Consider the following 15,345-nt stretch of genomic DNA (forward strand, 5'->3'; position numbering starts at 1 on the left):
AAACAGACAGACAGCTACAGTATAACTGGGAAAGAGCTGCAAATTAGCTTCAGTTGTTGTCAGACACACACACTGGCACACATGGAGAGGATGCAGCATAACAACACTGGGATGAGGAGAAATCCATTAAAGGCGCTTAGCCAACAAACAGCTTGTTTGTTTAGATGGATTGTATGGCTGGGGAGAAGATTCTTACAGGCTTGCTCTTTTCTTCTTCTGTTCCCCCTTTCTCTAACCATCATATTTACATCTTGTGTTAGAGTCTTCTTGAAACTGTGACCTCACTATAGAATTGTTTCCATATTCATTAACTGGAAATAGCCCAGCTTACATTGCATTTTTAACGAGAAAATAACAAAATATTAACCGTAGTCAGTCTGATCTTCTTCTCAAATTCTTTTTTTTTTATCATTACTTATTAGTCTGCCTATTTTTCCAGACTAAATTCTCTCTCTCTATCTTTTTCTTTCTTTTTCCTTCCTTCTTAAAGCTCACAATCCAGACGTTAGAGTAAAAGGTACTGTACTCTTTTCTCTTCTTCTCCTCATCACAAGCTTTTTCTCTTCCTTCCTTCATCCTTTGCTTTTCTCTTCATGTACTGTGGAGCCGTGGCTGCAGCAGTGATAGGTTATTATTATTATTTTATTTTTTATTCAGACAGTTTTTTTTTGTTTGTTTTTTGGATATCTGGAGTGTATTATGTTTTTTCCTCTCATCCTTGCTATCTGTTGCCACCTCTGATGACATGCACTTGTACTGTTGCTTTGAACACTTCATGATTTTAATATTGTCCTCCAAATGTACAACGTATGGTACAATAGAATTAAAGCCTGGAGAGTATGCTTTTTAACTTTACAGCTGGCTTTGAATGGGTTGGAAGGTATTTCTCTTTGCATGTTGTCCAAGCAGCTTTATTTTTTTAGTTTTTGAATGCTGTATCTTTGTCATCAAATTGAATGCCTACTTAAGCCTCCTAAATTTCTTGAAAAAAACCTAAATTCTTCTTTTCCATAAAAAGTTACAAAATTTATTGGTCAAAAAGTCAAAATTGGAGGGATCCCCTAGAGTATTTAGTTAGGTTGACCTCCAACATTAGAGTTTTGGAATTTTATCGTTTTAGCATGAATTGGTTTGACATTGATGACTTATATTTTAAGGTTTCTGTACAGCTGATAATGTCACTGCAGCAAACATCTATAAGCATGGCAGTGGTCCATGGAAAGGGAAAATTAAGCAACAAAACACATATTTAACTGTTGTTGCTCCACTTATTCCCTTGTAGAAACCAAATATTTGACATTCTCAGTGGCTTGGGACGGTGCGATAGTCAAGACATTTTTTTACTTTTAGCAAACAAGTTTAGTACAAGCCAGACAAAAATAATGTTGAAAATTTCCGATAAAGACAATGAAATTCTGGCATGAGTTTCTGAAGGACTTCTCTAAGCCTCGCTGACATATTTATCAGCTGTTGAGGCAAGGAAACACAATCTTGGGATAGTGGACAAAGCCTGAAGTAAAGGTTAAACAGCAGAGCAGCAGCCACCACAACTGAGCGTGATAAACTGTGCAGTGTGTAAGTCAACTAACTAATACCCCCAAACATACTCTACCTCAGGCATTGGAGTTCTCTAGTGATATAGCATTGCCTCAACATAAGGTTGGAGGATTTGTGAGAGACATATCAAAAAAGGAATGGTCAAAATTGATGGAGAGGATGGCTTATCCTGATGAGGGCTGTGGCCAGAATTTTAGAAACAGTGAGGTCATGAGTCCATTAGTGAGTTAACAACAATCTCACTTTCTGCCTCTCTATAGAGATTTCCCACCTGGAATTAACTTGTGGTGAGGAAATAATGAGTCCCCTTTTTTTTTTTTTTTTTTTTTAATTTAATGGCCAAAAATAGTCAAAAGTTAAGAATTTAAGTCTATATTAAGTCTACTGAAAGCAGCCTGTAAAAATATAGACCAAGTGTTTTTAATTGTAAAATGTAAGCACTTCCCACGCTGCTAAAAACCATCAAATTCTCAGTGTCCTCAATAATATCTGCCCCAATCCTGATTTTTAAGATAATCTCCAATTTGGGTCAAGATCCAGAACTGCTGGATCTTACACTTCCCAAAATGCAACTCAATAGCACCTTTGCTCTTCAATGCTCTTTAATGCCTATGTCTTTAAAATTCCACATCCCCCATTATGCATTTTCCTGGCGTCGGCATCTAGTGGTCTTAAAATTGTTAAATTGAGAAAACTGCAGTTTAGTATGGGAGCTGTAGCTTCAGCAGCAGCTGTGTTGGTTGTTGCCTGATCCTGCCTCTACTAACCACTTCCTCAAAATTTTATCTGTATAACCATTTTCTACTTTTCCCCAACTTCCATTTGACTGCAAACTGTATTATTTTCCATCACACTGGTTTTATATTTACTGAAAAGGTGCTAGATCACAAGGAAAAGTTGTTGTTTAAGATTCTTTCTCTGGCTGATTTTAAGAAATCCAATTAGTGAAACTTTTTTTAATTTGAATTTTTTATCAGCTGCCTTTAGTCTTTCTTTCCTCTTGTGGGATTTAAATGTGAATGAAGACAGAAGACAGGTTCTACTGCTGTGTCTCTCTCTATGTTATTGCATTCCCGCGATCCCAGCTCCTCCTTCCTGTCCACCTCTTTCTTTGGCTGCCATTTTCATCTGTCCATCACAGAGAGTATATTTGGCAGTGCTGCTTTTGTTTCGATTTACTTTTTTCCCTAATTTTCCTCCCTCTCTTCCTCGTGCCCTCTCCTATTCTCAGGATATAAAGGTAATTCATGCCAAAGACTTAATAAAGGCCTTACTGTCCCAAAATATAACCACTTCACAATCTGCTTTGTTAATTTTATTTTCCATTGATTCTGATATATTCCAATTCATCTTATTTTTTCTGTCTTTTCCTTTTTTCTCACTTTTTGTCTTTCTGTCTTTAACAACGCTCAGTGTATCTGTTTTTCGTATCGTCTTATTGTGTTATACTCCTGCTGTTATTTCTGCAGTTTCAATTTTTTATTTGTCTTCTTTGTTTCTCTGGTTACATCATTATTGTCCCAGTCTCTGATTCTCACACACAAAACACAAACAATACAGATGAGGATGCACGCAAACACATACACACAAAAATGGAAATGCACGCACGCACACACAACATACACATACCAAAGGTGTGTGACTCCTGGTTTGTCTTGCATCCACAACCCTGATATATATGTTTATGTTTATTAAGCCAGCTGCTCTCTTTCTCTCTGTCTTCCTTCTGTTTATCTTCACTTTCCTGTCTCTCTGTATTTTTCTTTCCCTTTCCCCTTCTCACCATCTGTTCCTTCGATCTTTATCTCCATCCCTCGTTGTGTCTCTCCAGCTAGGCTATGCTTGGTTCTGATACTCGCTGTTTATTAAACAGTCTATCTGATTGCCAGCCTCATTGTCTAGATTGTAAGTGAGGAATGTCCAACAGAGGCATAAAGTATAGCCTTTGGAGGCATGCAGTCCAAACCACCCTGTCCTCCCTATACTTTGTGCACTGTGTATCTGTCTACCTGTTGTGTTTTCACATGGATTTTAACCTGTGATTGTGTTTTTTCACGTATTAGAGGAACAAGACCAAAGGAATCCACATTTCCAAAGTAAAAAAGTTTCTTTCTTAAGTGAAGTTGCTGTCTTTGTCAGCAGGCTGTCTGTTAAATTTCCCTCAGATTTGGTTATTCTTCACTTGGATAGATAAACTTTAACATTTTGAGCATCTTCAGAATGTTTTGCTTTTCAACTTTGAATTTTTTTTTATTTGTTTGTTTGTGTACCCTGTTTCCATCATCGCATTATGCAACAATAACATATTCTTTCTTTATTTACAGATGAAAAAACACATTATTTTGAGTTAATTTCCAAATGAAGTCATGCAGCACACAGTAGCCATTTTGGCTTTAGGCAATGTTGGTGGTTCATGTGAAACTACAACATCAGCGCATTTCACTGAAGGCTGTCTGTCTGTCAGTCTGTGTCCCTCACATGTGGGTTAATGTATTGATCTGTCCTATTTGTCTACCGATCTGTCTTTCAGTCTGTAAGTCCATTTGTTGGAGAAAGGTCCACCACACAGGAACATATGCCCTTATACACATCAGGATTTAACAAATATGGGTTTTTGAAGTCTGGTATTTTTGGACTGAAGCTGCTGACAGCTAGCATTCTGTGCTGACATGCAATGTGTTTAAACTTAAAAACCCTTGCTCATGCCAAAAACAGGCATTGAGTATTTCCTTCAAAAGTCTTATGAGGTGAAAACAGCTTCTGAAACAGTTTTTAGACCTTGCCGGGACAGTAAAACTCTCCAGTAAACCCCAGACATTTATAATAATGTCTACTGAGATGGTATCTGAAAGTTATTCAAGTGACTAGAAATTTGATTTTTCATTAAAGCTGATTTAAGCCTCTTAAGTTCCAAACCACTTTAAGCTTAACATACATGGTCACATACCACAGACAAATTAATTTGTGCTGTTTGGCTGGAAAAGTCTTGCATAACGCAGATAGCCAGTATAAATTCACATTGCTAGAGTTTCACAAATTACCACTGGACAGTTGCGGGTATTGCTTGGACATGATGGTTATAATGATGATAATGAAATGAAACTGTTACATTTGTCTAAAGAGTTAGGCTCTGCTCTTAGGCTAGTCTAATTTCAGTTATACATTTGTACAAAAATAAGTAACTGCACTTTTTAAGCCTAAAATGTAAGCTGTTCTACGTCCAGCCATCTCTCAACTCAAGGTGTGTCCGAAAGGAAAGTAAGTTTTCGTCATGCGTCATTTGCACAAATTGTCTGCAGACACGTGTTTGAAATTCAATTTAATTTGTACAGCTATCTAGAAAGGCCATATAATAGCTCACGCCTCTTACATGCATAACTGCAATCTTAAGCATATCTTTGACCATCAAGTCTATTTTTCTCGAACTTACATGTGTAACTACAATAGTGTTTTGGGCTGTGAATGCCGTTGAAATGCTTCTAATGCACAGCAGTACCGTGCAGCTGCTGTGCAGCTGCCGTCGTGCTTTCACACAGCCATTGTAGACCATGTTTTATTTTAACCAGAGTTCACGACAAATTAACCCTACTTAAAACGATGTAAGTTGACCTCTTTGGGAAATTGATTAACTGAGACACCTGTCCCTATTTTCTTTTTTCATCTATGCCATAATCAAAAGGCTTTCACAATCTGGCCCTTGATCTGATAATCATGGATTATTTCTTGGTTTATTTCTAGACCACACCACGTGAATATGTTTTTGTTTGTCAGAAATAACTTTGGTGTGGTGTAGAAGGATTTCATTCAGCAGTGGAGATTTATGTCCCATGGTGCTCTTTGCGCTGTTTCAAAGGCTTTCCAAGCTGAGAGGGAAACACTGAATATGTTGCATTTTTGGCATGAAAATGATCCGATCTAAAAAAAATATTGAATACTCTCATCGTTCAGAGCTCCAGTACATCACCTAGCTTCAAAAATGTAAATTGGTTGAAACCTATTTCATACCCTGTTGGCCAGCTATGACCCCATCCCACTCACTCACATCTCTCTAACTTTTCTAACTGTGTGTTGGTTCCCTGTGCCCAGAGGGTTGTCCAGGACTCTGCAACAACAATGGACGATGCACTCTGGAGGCCAGTGGCTGGCACTGCATCTGCCAATCAGGATGGCGGGGGGCCGGGTGTCACGTAGCCATGGAAATGATCTGTACGGATGGCAAGGACAATGAAGGAGGTATATTTGCATACATACATTGTAAGAGTGTGCAAATAGATGGTTAAATAGTTTAAAAGGTATATTTTTTTTGATGGATGGATGAAAATGGGTTGAGGACGATGAAAAATGTTGCTGGGGGCAGGGTGCAGATTAACCAAATGTCCAGTCAGGAGCTGAGATGGTAAGAGTACAGAGAGAGAGATTAGCAAGGAATTAGCTGTTAGCAAATTGAGTATTCAGGGTAGAGCTCAGTCTTACAATGCCATGCTGTAAAAAAGAGGTCTGGGATTGATTCGAGGATGTAGTTGTAATTCAATCTCCTTGTGTTTCAACTACTTGAGATACCCCACCTTCCACTTTCTACCAAGATATCAGGTCCTTTTGTGTTTTAAAAATATGATTTCTAGACCTCTTGATTTTACATCTACATACACAGCCCTGCAGGATGCCTCGGGTGTGGAACACACCCTAGGGAGTTGGCACCGATACCTACAATAGACAAAAGGGTGTGAAAACACACCCTTGGGTAGGGGGCATTTCCTCAGGTATAAATACTTAGTTTTTCCTATGCTTGCGGTCTTTCTTCATTTTGACCGCTCGTGTGTTGATTGACCTTTTCTTTGCAAAGAACCTTGTTGGTCGGCAGAAGTCTCTATTTCATTCTTCATTAGCAGCAGAGAATTTCTGTAACAAGGGTCACCGGTGTTTAAGAGTTTTACACAATTTTTATATCCACTTAATGTGGAAAGTCCTGCATATTTGAATCACCCTTGATCATCCATACAGTTATGTGGAGAACTGAGAAAAAATAAAAATCTCACAGCATCCAATTAACTGAGCCCCCATTCTCACTTGACACCAAGACGAAAACAAATACAGACATTAGCTTAAAGGACCATGCCAGGGATTTTGAGGCCAAATAACTACTATCCGATTATACCTTAGGTTACTGCAAGTCGTTTCCCAAATCAGGCGGCCATATTTTAGTTTTTGTAATATTTTGCAGAATTGTCTAAGCTTTCAAAATAAAATGTTCCGGTAATATGCCCACCCTATGTGATTTTACTATACAACTATTTATCAAAGGATTATAATACAAGGAAAGGCTTCTGTGGAGAGGCCACCAAAGGAAGACCTTATCAAGGAGTTACAATACAGATCATTTGAGAGAAATTAGATAACAAGTCATCAGATTTTGTGTCAGTAACATCTGAGAAGAAACAAAATTTTGGCTGTGTACCCAAAACTTTAGGTTACCTGTTGCTTCAATACAGTCAAACAGTTGCATGTTTGGTTTCGAAACAAAGTAAATAGTAGCATTGTAAGCTGTTGTGATCCCTACTTTTATGCAAGGAAATTAATTTACTCTTACTGTGATCTCTTGCTGTTGATTACAGTATAACAGAATTATGACATTATATAGTACAGAGTGTGTTTTCATTAGAAAAGCAAGACTTCTACGATCAAATGTAGCTTTATGCTACATCTTTTACTACAGAGGGGGGATTCTATAGATTATTAATAACATGTACATGTATTCTTACAATCTTCTCCAATGTAAGTGTCTAATTTGCAATGAAAGAGTCAGTCTGTGAGTTCAGCATCATCCATATCCTTGAATCCAGATTAGGTGCCACAAGAAAAGGGATGTTTTACTCTGATAGCCAACACAACATAAGGGGGAAGTGTTATCCTCTCAGCCCTCCCAAGATGTTCTCCTTTGTGAAGTCACGCCAAGGAGATGTAACAGGCCACCACTCTGTGCTGGCTCAAACAAAAGATGACCTGTATATAGTCAGGTTAAATTAAAGTACACCATCCCTACATGTTAGTTAGAGTTTATAACAGTGAAAATAAAACAACTAACTTACTCTATTAGACAGGGTACCATCAGGGCCTCTGGTAACGGCTTGCTCTTCCAGTTGTTTTTTTGGACAAAATGGGTCCAACACACTGGGACAGAGGGGAGCGCAGAAAGAGGAATAGCTTGTCAAACATGTCTGATATTCCAGAGCATCACCGCCTCACTCCACTTCCTCAAACAGTGGTTCCAAAATGTCAGTTTCAAATGGCAGCAAAGATATTCTGTTTTAGACTGCATAGTTTGGCATGTGTTCTGGTTCATCTGATAATGTAGCAGCAGTGTCCGCTCTTCTTTTCTTTCCCCTGTCTTTCTCTGCTCACCTCAGCACTATTTCCTCCTCAGTATACTCTGGCTTTAACTGATACGCTACAACAGTCATTCCGGAAAAAGTGTAGTAATCCCCTCGTCGGAACTCGTCATCATCATATCTGCTGGTGCTAGTATGTGCTATTGTGTTGCTAAAACTGTGCTCCACTCTCAGGTCATACATCATTCAGTACAACAGTCAAAATTATGACAAGTTTTTACGACCCTCTTGTCTTGTAAGTATTTGCATTCCCTGTTGAGTTTCCTAACATCACAGCTTCTGAATGCAATGCTCTGTAGCAGCTGAATGGATAGGCTCTGTAATCAGACCTACACTTTGACTTGTGAATGCACAACCGTGATGGATTCACAGATCGCTCTGCGATTTTAACACTATTAAAACTTCAAAATTAAGTAACTTTAACTAAAACCAGTGTGGATTTGTGTTTTATTATGATTAATTAGCTATATTGAGCAAATTTCAAGTCTGTGAGTTGAGTTTGATAGTGTACTGTAATAAACTGAAACGAGTGAGTCCCTAGCAGTTAGGAAAAACTCATTTAAAAATAACGGGGCCACTTGCATCAATGTGAAATGGTTGTCAGTAATGTAAGGTGTAAGAACACAGGATTCACTGGATTGATTTTGCACAACCACTGGAATGGTCCTTTAAGTATCCAACCGGCTTTTAGGCTTTTCAGTTGTCTCCATTTTTCAAATACAACCCAGCGTTAACAAAATTCAAGGGATGCTTGAAAAATATTTTCTATTTGAAAAAAAAAAAAAAAACAACTCAAAAAACAAACACACATCTAAATGGAATGAAAAGCATGAATCTTGGCCATCTGGTGGCTGAATGATTAAGGTGCATACCACATAACCACAACATCCATGGTTCACTCTGCTGCTACCTGCTGTGAGCTGCACATTGATGTGTAGTGTAGCTGCACTGAGTGTTAGCTTACTGTAAGAACAAACTGCAGCTCCCTGACTGCTAAAGGAATGCTGAACATGTAGTATCAACCTCGACACAACAGTAGAGTTGAAATGCTGTTGAACACCAATGGGAATTGGGTCATAAATGTGTGGTAAATGAGTTTCAGCGTTCAAAAGGCTCTGGTACAGTCTTTTAAATAGAAACTGTAGAGAAAGGAAAAGCTCTGAAACAGCAACAGGGGTTGTAAACTTCTAGGGGAAGTACTGAAACCTTGAAACTAAATAAAAATAACATGGACAAAGTTAAAAAGATTTCTTAACAGTACAAAGCAGGAACTATCAGTCGTTTCACACCATAAGTAATGCTCTGAGCCACAGTGTTAATCCCTAAACCCAGGCCTAGGTTTGATGAGAGCAGTGAGTTAACCTGAAGAATGGAGAGGAAAGAAGATTAGAAAGAAAAGAAAACAAGAGAGAAGAGTCAGGCAGAGGAGGGGCTTACTTTGTCAGTGTGTGTGTGTGTGTGTGTGTGTGTGTGTGTGTGTGCGCGTGTGTGCGCGTGTGTGTGTGTGTGTGTGTGTGTGTGTGTGTGTGTGTGTGTGTGTGTGTGTGTGTGTGTGTGTGTGTGTGTGTGTGTGTGTGTATTTAATGTCAGTCCCTGGTACCTGTTCTCCAGATGTACCAATGCTTTTTTTAAATAAACTAACAGGGACAAATGACAGCCAGGATTTTATTACCTTGCATACCTCCTTCTATCCTTTCTCCATCTGTCTCTCCACTCCACTCCTCTCCTTCTCCTCTGTTGCTCCCTGTCCCTCACTTATCCTTCCCTTCCTAATCCTCTTTTTCATCATTCCATTCCTGATTCTCATCATTTACATTGGAACCCTTCATCCTTTTTCCTCCCTCCTTAACTCTGTCTTTATTTTTCTTGGCCAGCCCTGTTTCCTAGAAATTACGTTTCTGTACAACTAAACTGCAACAGAAAATATGTTTTTGAAGGAAATGCAATTGCGACCAGATTAAAATTTTTATTAACGTAATGAGGATGTGTTGTTAACTCACGTATTTGGCAAGTCGCAAATACATTGATAGCAAACATATCAGTAAAATGTTCACAGACAATGTATTTGTTTTCCAATAAAATATCCAATCTTGCAGCACAATATCAACTTGTTGTGCCGAAATCTAACCACAAAGAGGACCATGGATGTGAACTCTGGTCTCTGGTGTGACAATCCTTTTTGTATCATCTACTTGAAATCCATCTGTACTTTAGCCCTCCATCTCAGGGCCCAATCCTTCCTTCTCAGGTTTTTGAATATAATAACTTTGTATATGTGTTTAAGATGGCTTGGCTGACTGTATGGATCCAGACTGCTGTTTGCAGCCATCCTGTCAGAACCAGTTATACTGCAAAGGATCACCTGACCCAGGGGAGATGCTCAGCCAGTCTCTGTCCTCATTGGCTCCTCAGAAGGTAAGGAGCTCCAACTAGAAATTAGATCAAAATAAGAACATAAGTGTCATTTCCTGGTACAAACTGACATCACTTTTGAGTGTAGTAAAAGGTGCCAAGGAGGAGTGACAGGAAGCAGCATCTGTCTATATACTTATTTCCTTTTATCTTCCTTAGGCTGCAAGGTCTTTCTACCAGCGCATTCACTTCCTAGTTGGTCCTGAATCCACTCATATTATCACAGGAGACAGTCCATTCAATAGAAGGTAACCGTGTCTCTGTCTGTGTTTTATTTTATTTATTTATTTGTTTCTTTGTTTCTTTGTTTTTGCTGAATGGGCATACAGCATTATAGGAGCATGACTGGTTTGACAGATGTCAACAAATCCACAGTTTAATCATGCATTTTAGAACATGTATTTGTGGATGAAAGTACAGGTTTGTTTTAAAACCCTAAAAGATTTTGCAGAGCTATTTCCTGTGCAGTTTTTCAATGCAGTGGTCAACTCTGGAAATTTTAGATGTGTTCACCTTTGCCTTCACATAATAGTTTGGTTTTGATAACTGGGTTAAACTGGGGGTTTTAATACAACTTTAGTGATGGAGTGATTAAGATGGTGTATCAAATGTTATTATAACCATCGGGAATGATGTCCAAAACTACAAAAGGAAGATCAACTTCTTTTTTTAATCATGTAAGTAATGTTTCCCTTAGTATAAAGAATGAAACAGATTTGTTCAGTTCCATACATCTGTTATCTGCTGTGTGAAAACGCTTTTCATGTACAGAGAGAGGAACAATGACCTTACCAGGGCTTCTGCACAGTTCTTCAAAGAAGGGGCGAATTACTTCCTGTTCTTATGTACAAACACTGTTGTTTTTCATCATAGTGGGATCATGGATAATTTGTGTCTTTTTTTATTGTTTTCTATCTATAGTGGTGATTGTTTGATTCAGAATGCTTCTTCCTGCAGGTCATAGCTTACCCCACTTTGATTTACCATAATATGAGCAGTTGCAGGCTGTGTTTGCTTTTCTCTGGATGGATATAACAGAAAAAGTGGGTGCAAAAGTGAGATCACAATACAGGAACTTAAGGTCTGCAATTATCTTCGCAAAAAGCCATTCCTGCCTTCATCTGCCTCAGACATAACATTCATTGAATATGATAAGAGAGAGAGAGGGTGGCAGTCTGCAAAATATAGAGAGTGAAAGGCAGGGCTACTGACAGGGAAGAAAAATGATGGCAATTCTGTTCAGCCATTTTTCTGCTTTTGTCACATTTTTTATGCTAGCCTGAATGTTTCACAAGAGCAGAGAGCCAAAACTCTATAATAAAAATGTCCTGTATTTCCATAATGGAATGGACCTGCAACCTTATCGTAAAAATGCTTTATTAGATGATTTTAAAACAGTATTGAGTTTGTGGGTGTGTGTCTGTGTGTGCGTGTGTGGGTGGTTGGAGGTTTTTAAAAAATCCCTGCTTTACACTTAAAGGACAAAGAAATGTTTTAATTACCCCTTCAGCTAAACTCAGACAAACTTATTAATTAATTTTTATGCAGTTCATAATACACTTTCACATAAAGGCCAACCCTGTGTCCTACAAATCACATTTCTATAGTAGACTGCAACAGATAATATGTTTTATAGGAAACATAACTGCCACTGGAATACATTTTCTATAAACATAATGAGTATTTGAAAAGTAACAAACACATTGTTACTGACTGTGTCCAACAACGTATTTGTTTTCCGCTAAAATATCCACTTGTAGTGACTGCAGCATTATTAAATATTTTTGTAGTAATGTTTCGGCACTCTCAGCATTTTGGTAAGTTTAGGGAAAGATCGTAGTCTGGTTTAATACAGAAAAAGTTCACAGTGACTTTAGACACAACCTGTTTATTTACATTTAACCCAAACCAACATCTTTCCCTAACTTTAACCATAGTGCTTTTGTTACCTAAACCTAACCACAGATGGGATTGTGGATGCAAACCCTGATCCTTGGTGTGGCAAGCTATGCACTTTCTATGCCTGCCATCCAAGCCAACCACCTATGAATGAATTTGCTGCCATTAACAAATGTAGTATTTCATTGACTCAAAAAATACATTGCCTCTGCACGTCTTCCAGGCAGTGATTATGTTTCCTACAAAACGCATTTTCTTTTTTAGTTAAGCTTTGTTTAAACGTAAGTTCCTGGAAATAGGGCTGTAAAGACACAGGTGCATATGTGTATGCGTATGCGTATGAGTCAGAGTTTACTCTGTTACGTTAAACATTTACATGGACATTAAATCAGCTGGAAGGGAAAGGAGCAACAACCTGTCTGATTTTCTGACTGCTTACGTTTTTTTTTTTCCTGTATGACTTCATTGTGATAAGAGGTGGTCTGAGAAAGTGGCGAAACAAATGCTTCTCCAATGCAAAACAAGTGCAAAAATGCTCTTCCCAACCTAATAAACAGAAACGCAACTGCATTATCTATCACATCAGCAAGTGGGTATATTTGGAACCAATAAGGCAGCAGAATAACAGTTTTGCATTCAATGGACATGGAATTGTGATTGTGTTTGGGATATTGCTGGCTTTGCAGTGGAACAAAGTTGGAGGCTCTGATGCTAGTGACCGATTGAATCACACATTCTTGAGCCAGCATTATTATTGCTTGTATGGTTGGACTGATAAAGGAGTCATATTCCAGTCAGTTTTTAATTATATGTGTTTCATTCAGTAAAGTGTCTATCTAATTACATGAGAATTCCTCCCTAATAAATATATTGTTTTTTTTAAATTATGTTTTATCATTATTTTTATATTATATTTCTACCCACAGAAATAATCCCATTGTGGTTTGGCAATACTTTATTCCATAGGCTGTGAACCTGCAATAAAGTCTGCCAGACTCCATTTCATTAGTCTCCTCTTTCATTTGTTTGGTGTTTCAGAGTTCAAAGATGTTCTAAATACTGGTTCTGATGTTGTTTATTCCTCATGGGTACACTGAATAATTTGACTTTTTTGGACTGATCAGTCTTTTTTGGACTGATAAAGCTTCTGTCCCAACAGACAGGATTGATGTCAACACTTTAGTCAGACTTAATAAAGCATGACATTTGTTTTACAGACCTATAAGCTACCAGTATGAAAGTATCATATACATCATCACATGAAAAACACACACACATACACAGACACACACACACACACACACACACACACACACAGACACATACGAGCACTGTGGTAGCATCAGTGTCCCATTACAGTGCTCCCACTTTCACAACTCACAGTTACCACCACAGTGGTTGTTTCAAATGAATCCTCACTATTTTCTGCAGTTCCCTTCAAAAAGAGTAATAGAGCCTACAACCTTTCTTTTCATCACTGAGTGTGTATAAGTGCGTGAGTGTATTACTGTATGTATAGCCAAAGACAATTTTCCAGCACTGGTTTTGCCAAAGCACAGGTACTCAAGTCAAAGACACCAGGGGGTCTTTTCCATCCTTGATGGCTCAATTTGCTCAGTTAATTACAGTGAAAATACTGTAATTTTTTTTGTAAATGTTGCATACTGCATCTTTGATAAAGGTAACCTCTCTCTACCATCTCCCTACAATCTTTCTCTCTCTTCAGCTTGGTGTCGATAATTCGAGGCCAAGTGTTGACAGCGGACGGAACACCTCTGATTGGAGTCAATGTGACGTTTGTTCACTATCCTGAACATGGATACTCTATAACACGAAAGGATGGCATGTGTGTATTTATTTATAAATTTTATTTATACACAATATTTGTAACCTTCTGTTTTCTATGTACCTTGCATCCATCCCCAAAACTTGTTTCATCTGACCCTTCCTTTATTCTTGGCTGGAGCGCAACAGTGGTGCCAGCCCTGTAAAACTTGAATGTCCATGATTGACTGACTGACTGACTGACTGATAAAGGTGACCATTGGTCAGCTGAGTGCCATTTGACTATGTGCTGAAGTTACACCATTGGAAGCAGCTTTTTCAAAATGAATTGGTGCAAACAGTTTCTATCACGTCATCAGGGGGTGATTTACAGGCAGTTTTGCCAATTTAGCACCTTTGTCGGTGGATTTACTGACTTTCCAACAAGTTTTCTTCAGAAAAGCACCTAGCGACAAATCTAGTGACTCTTTGGATAAACCCTAGTTAGTTTAAGTAGAAGGGAGTCGCCACGTGATGTAAACACATTTTATATATATAGAGAGATAGATATATAGTGCTATACTATAGATAGGATATAGTATCTGCCCCAATCCACTCCAGGCTCTGTCTTCAATCTCAAGCACATCAGCTGAAGATGTGTGATGTGTGTAGAAGTGGAAGTCACCAGGCATACACACACACACACACATGCACAAAGTAACACAGTGAGAACAAAAGACATGCAAACACACTTTCACACACACCCAACAACATATGGATATGTAATACTATGCACTCACAGTAATTCGTAGTGAAATGCATGCAAATGCAGAAAAACAAAACCACATTCATCAAATTTAAATCAACCAATTACAACTTCACCTTCCAAAATTTAAAAGCCAGTTTGCTGTACAGCTCTTAAAGGCAAATCCCGTTACATGCTTCAGGAGTTTGAAGGTTAACACAACTCAGTCATGAAAGTTTTAATCAGGCAAACAGTTTAATATAGTGTAATTATTTTCACACTATTCTTCATCTGACAGAATCAGAATCAGAAAAACTTTATTGATCCTCACAGGGAAATTGATTTGTTACAATTTCTCAACATGCAGTTCAGAAACAGGAAAGAAAAACAGTATAAAAGTGAAAAACAACTATAAAATAGTATTAATAATAAATACACATTAAGTGAATACAAAAATGTACAAATGTAAATGTGCAGAAAAAGTAGTGTGCCCAGTGTCACGTGACTGAAGTCCCGGAGATGAAAGCTATGGTCGAATAGTCCTTTTTCTTAAGAAGGTTCCTAACTGAGTAAAATTACCTG

The 15,345-nt window shown here is 38.1% G+C and overlaps 1 protein-coding gene across 4 annotated transcripts in view; it reads left to right on the plus strand.

The window, feature by feature from the left end:
• Positions 1–15,345, plus strand: part of tenm3 (teneurin transmembrane protein 3) — a 230,546-nt gene that overhangs the window by 136,866 nt on the left and 78,335 nt on the right. For 2 of the 4 annotated variants that reach the window (XM_040145299.1, XM_040145300.1), the window contains exons 14-18: positions 491–517; positions 5,644–5,790; positions 10,228–10,358; positions 10,515–10,603; positions 13,981–14,100. In XM_040145299.1, coding sequence (XP_040001233.1) covers positions 491–517; positions 5,644–5,790; positions 10,228–10,358; positions 10,515–10,603; positions 13,981–14,100 — 514 coding nt within the window. The remainder of the gene's footprint in view (positions 1–490; positions 518–5,643; positions 5,791–10,227; positions 10,359–10,514; positions 10,604–13,980; positions 14,101–15,345) is intronic. The other 2 variants (XM_040145301.1, XM_040145302.1) reach the window with 1 other exon arrangement.

The sequence above is a fragment of the Xiphias gladius genome, chromosome 15 (assembly GCF_016859285.1).
Source record: "Xiphias gladius isolate SHS-SW01 ecotype Sanya breed wild chromosome 15, ASM1685928v1, whole genome shotgun sequence".
NCBI classification, from domain to species: domain Eukaryota; kingdom Metazoa; phylum Chordata; class Actinopteri; order Istiophoriformes; family Xiphiidae; genus Xiphias; species Xiphias gladius.